This window comes from Aphanomyces astaci (assembly GCF_000520075.1).
Source record: "Aphanomyces astaci strain APO3 unplaced genomic scaffold supercont1.36, whole genome shotgun sequence".
Taxonomy (NCBI): domain Eukaryota; phylum Oomycota; class Saprolegniomycetes; order Saprolegniales; family Verrucalvaceae; genus Aphanomyces; species Aphanomyces astaci.
In genome coordinates this window covers 335,088-337,829 of record NW_009798299.1, presented here as the reverse complement: position 1 = coordinate 337,829, position 2,742 = coordinate 335,088, and the positions used below count along the sequence as shown (strand labels likewise).

Genomic DNA, 2,742 nt, shown 5'->3' with positions numbered 1-2,742 from the left:
GTAAATTACCAATTTCGCTTCATGGATGAATGGCATGGTCGGCACCAAACGTAGATGAGGGGTAGGTAGGACGCACTAGTAGATGAGCGAGGATATCGTAGGCGAGCAGTGGTATAGTGCCGAACGTAAACCAGCCAACAGATACATCCTATCCCCCAGTGTCCATCGACCACCTCAAAGCGGCCATGTTTGAACGTCGGCGTGATGCACACTAACTACAGCATATAGGGATGATGCAAGGTCACAAACTGTACACATTGCACCTAATGCATTGGGTTGTTGATATGCCTAAAGATTGGGAGCCGTGTCCTACCGGTAGGTGCTCCAGAAGAGCCGCAACAACGCACACAGCGGCATTCCGGCTTAAATTTGAATTTTTCCTATAGCAAAAGCACCTTCCCAACATGATATTCACCGAAGGATTTTCAGGGAAATTGTATTGGAAAATTCGTGTGGATTCTTGGTGCAAAATCACTCTAATAACGATAGAACTGGACAAGCCCAACAGAAGGTACGGTTCAGATTTTCGATTGGTGAAAAATTGATCGAGTAATACTACGTAGTAGAATTTAAACCAACCGGCCTTTTTGTACCGAGATATATGGAACAACAGGTACGTAGATTACTGGTCGAACTTATAGCCGGATAAAATGTCCACCAAACTCCTCAATTTGACATGCAACACCAGCAGCAATACGTTGTATTGAACCACTGAGACTAATACGGCGAGCTGGTCCAAACCATTTAGCTTGCCATGTAGCTAATAGATCACAGCAAACCATGGGTAGAATGTGCTTTGGTTGTAAATAGAAACAAATGCTGCAAATGATGTTGAGCCTGTGGCTGCACTACATCGCTCATACAACGAACTCGATCGAAGTACTTGTCTTGCCGTGTAGCTGAGCAAGACGGCAAGCCAAGCTACTGTGTTTGTATGTTGTTGACTAAGGAAAGGAATAGCAGGACACACGGTTTGAGCCTGGGACCTCAAACAGCCACTGTGTGGCATTCAGTGGCTTACATGCCCGGGCTCACCTTCACAATACACCCATTCTGAAGATTCTTTAACTAGTAACCTCTCCTAACATGGTGCTACGTGAATACTGTATTCCTACTGATGCGATGGATGTGACATGGCAGCCTCGCAGATCACCGCTCCGACAACTACCATCACATTACAACCACCCAATCAGCACTACACAGGCAATACTACATCATTTTAAATTATTCTTCCATTAGTATCTTCATTCATGCCAGTACTATGCGAATATACTTATCTTTAAGGCGGAGATACCTCGGAATCTTCCCAAACTATCAAACTGACTACAGCAACCAAACAACAAACCACTCACTTGAGTACTAGTACTTAGCATGCAATACTACTTGACGCTACACAAGTCTACTTATTGATTAAGGCGTGGATTCTCATTAGCACCCCGAGAGGCCATGGCCGCAACACGGCAATACAGTTATTCAGCGGTAGAATGGAGTACTACTTCGGTTCCTATGATTCAACTGGTAGAACCCTCGTTTACTGACGTTAAGTGGGAATTCATGTATGCTGATCTATTAGGCGAAACGACTTACTGTTAGCTTTGACACAACTATCCAACTCAACAACTGTTGCTATGGAGCGCACGAGTAAACTATACTTAGCTACCGTATTTCCCGCACATCTGTAACCATGCAAATGTTTTAGAAATAGTTATAACTTTACGGGAACACTTTAAACGTACCACTATAGTTTCCGCTCAATTGCATCGTTTTGATTGGACAAAATGTTTAACCGCGCATACAATGAGCATGATTGACGAACACAAACCAAATGACTTCCGAGTCACGACGAAGTCGATCCACGTCTGGACAACGCAAAGCCATTTCATTGAGGTTTAAAGTGAACGTGATACAAGCTTACGAAGCTGCAACGGATGCTCAGAAGACCTTCTATTGCATTGGGAAGGAATTTGGCGTCCAAACTGGCCAAGTGTCTCGGTGGGTCAAGGCCAAGGACAAAATCACCGCCAGGGCTGTGTTCAATCCGTCTGCATTGACCGTCAATGCTGGCCGCCCAGTGACCAATCCAGCAGTCGAGGCCAAAGTCCTTGAGTACTTCAACACTCTTCAGCAAGACGACATCGCCATCAGTACGAACATGCTCATCATTTACGCCCTCAGTGTGGACTCGGATTTTCATGGCGGACAACCAAATGCGTTGAAGAAGTGGGTCTATATGTTCCTGCAACGACATAACTTGGTCATTCGCCGCCCAACCCGCCGGGCTCAAAAGCGATCGGGTCAATTGACGGCGATTATGGAAGATTTTGGAACGACCTTAGTCGCACGCTTCGCGCCGTTTGGAACGTTGGCGAAGGTAGCAGGGCGATGTTTTGTAAACATGGACGAAACACCTCTCCCTCTGGAGCCAGAGGTCAAGACAACGATCGCAACAAAGGGTTCAAGAACGGTGTCTGCACGCAAGTGTACGTCGTCCAATCCCCGTGTTACTGTGTGCCTTGCAATCGTGTCGGATGGTACCAAGCTACCACCATTTGTGGTATTCAAGGGAGTCCCGGGTGCCCGTATTGACTCGAATCTTGAAGCTATCGTGCCAGCTGGCTTGTTCGCGACGTGTCAAGAGAAGGCCTTCATGGACTCGGACCTCACTAAAAAGTGGTTCAATAGCGTTTGGAAGCCCCACGTCGCGAACGAAGCATCCAGTCTGTTGTTGTGGGATGACTTTGC

General features: G+C 46.5%; 1 protein-coding gene across 1 annotated transcript in view; it reads left to right on the top strand.

The window, feature by feature from the left end:
• Nucleotides 1-1,825: 1,825 nt before the first annotated feature.
• The window catches only part of H257_11864 (hypothetical protein), a gene marked incomplete at both ends in the record, with an annotated part of 5,298 nt that continues 4,381 nt past the window's right edge, over nt 1,826-2,742 (top strand). The window contains one exon of the mRNA XM_009838927.1: nt 1,826-2,717. Within this exon, the coding sequence (XP_009837229.1) occupies nt 1,826-2,717 (892 nt within the window). The remainder of the gene's footprint in view (nt 2,718-2,742) is intronic.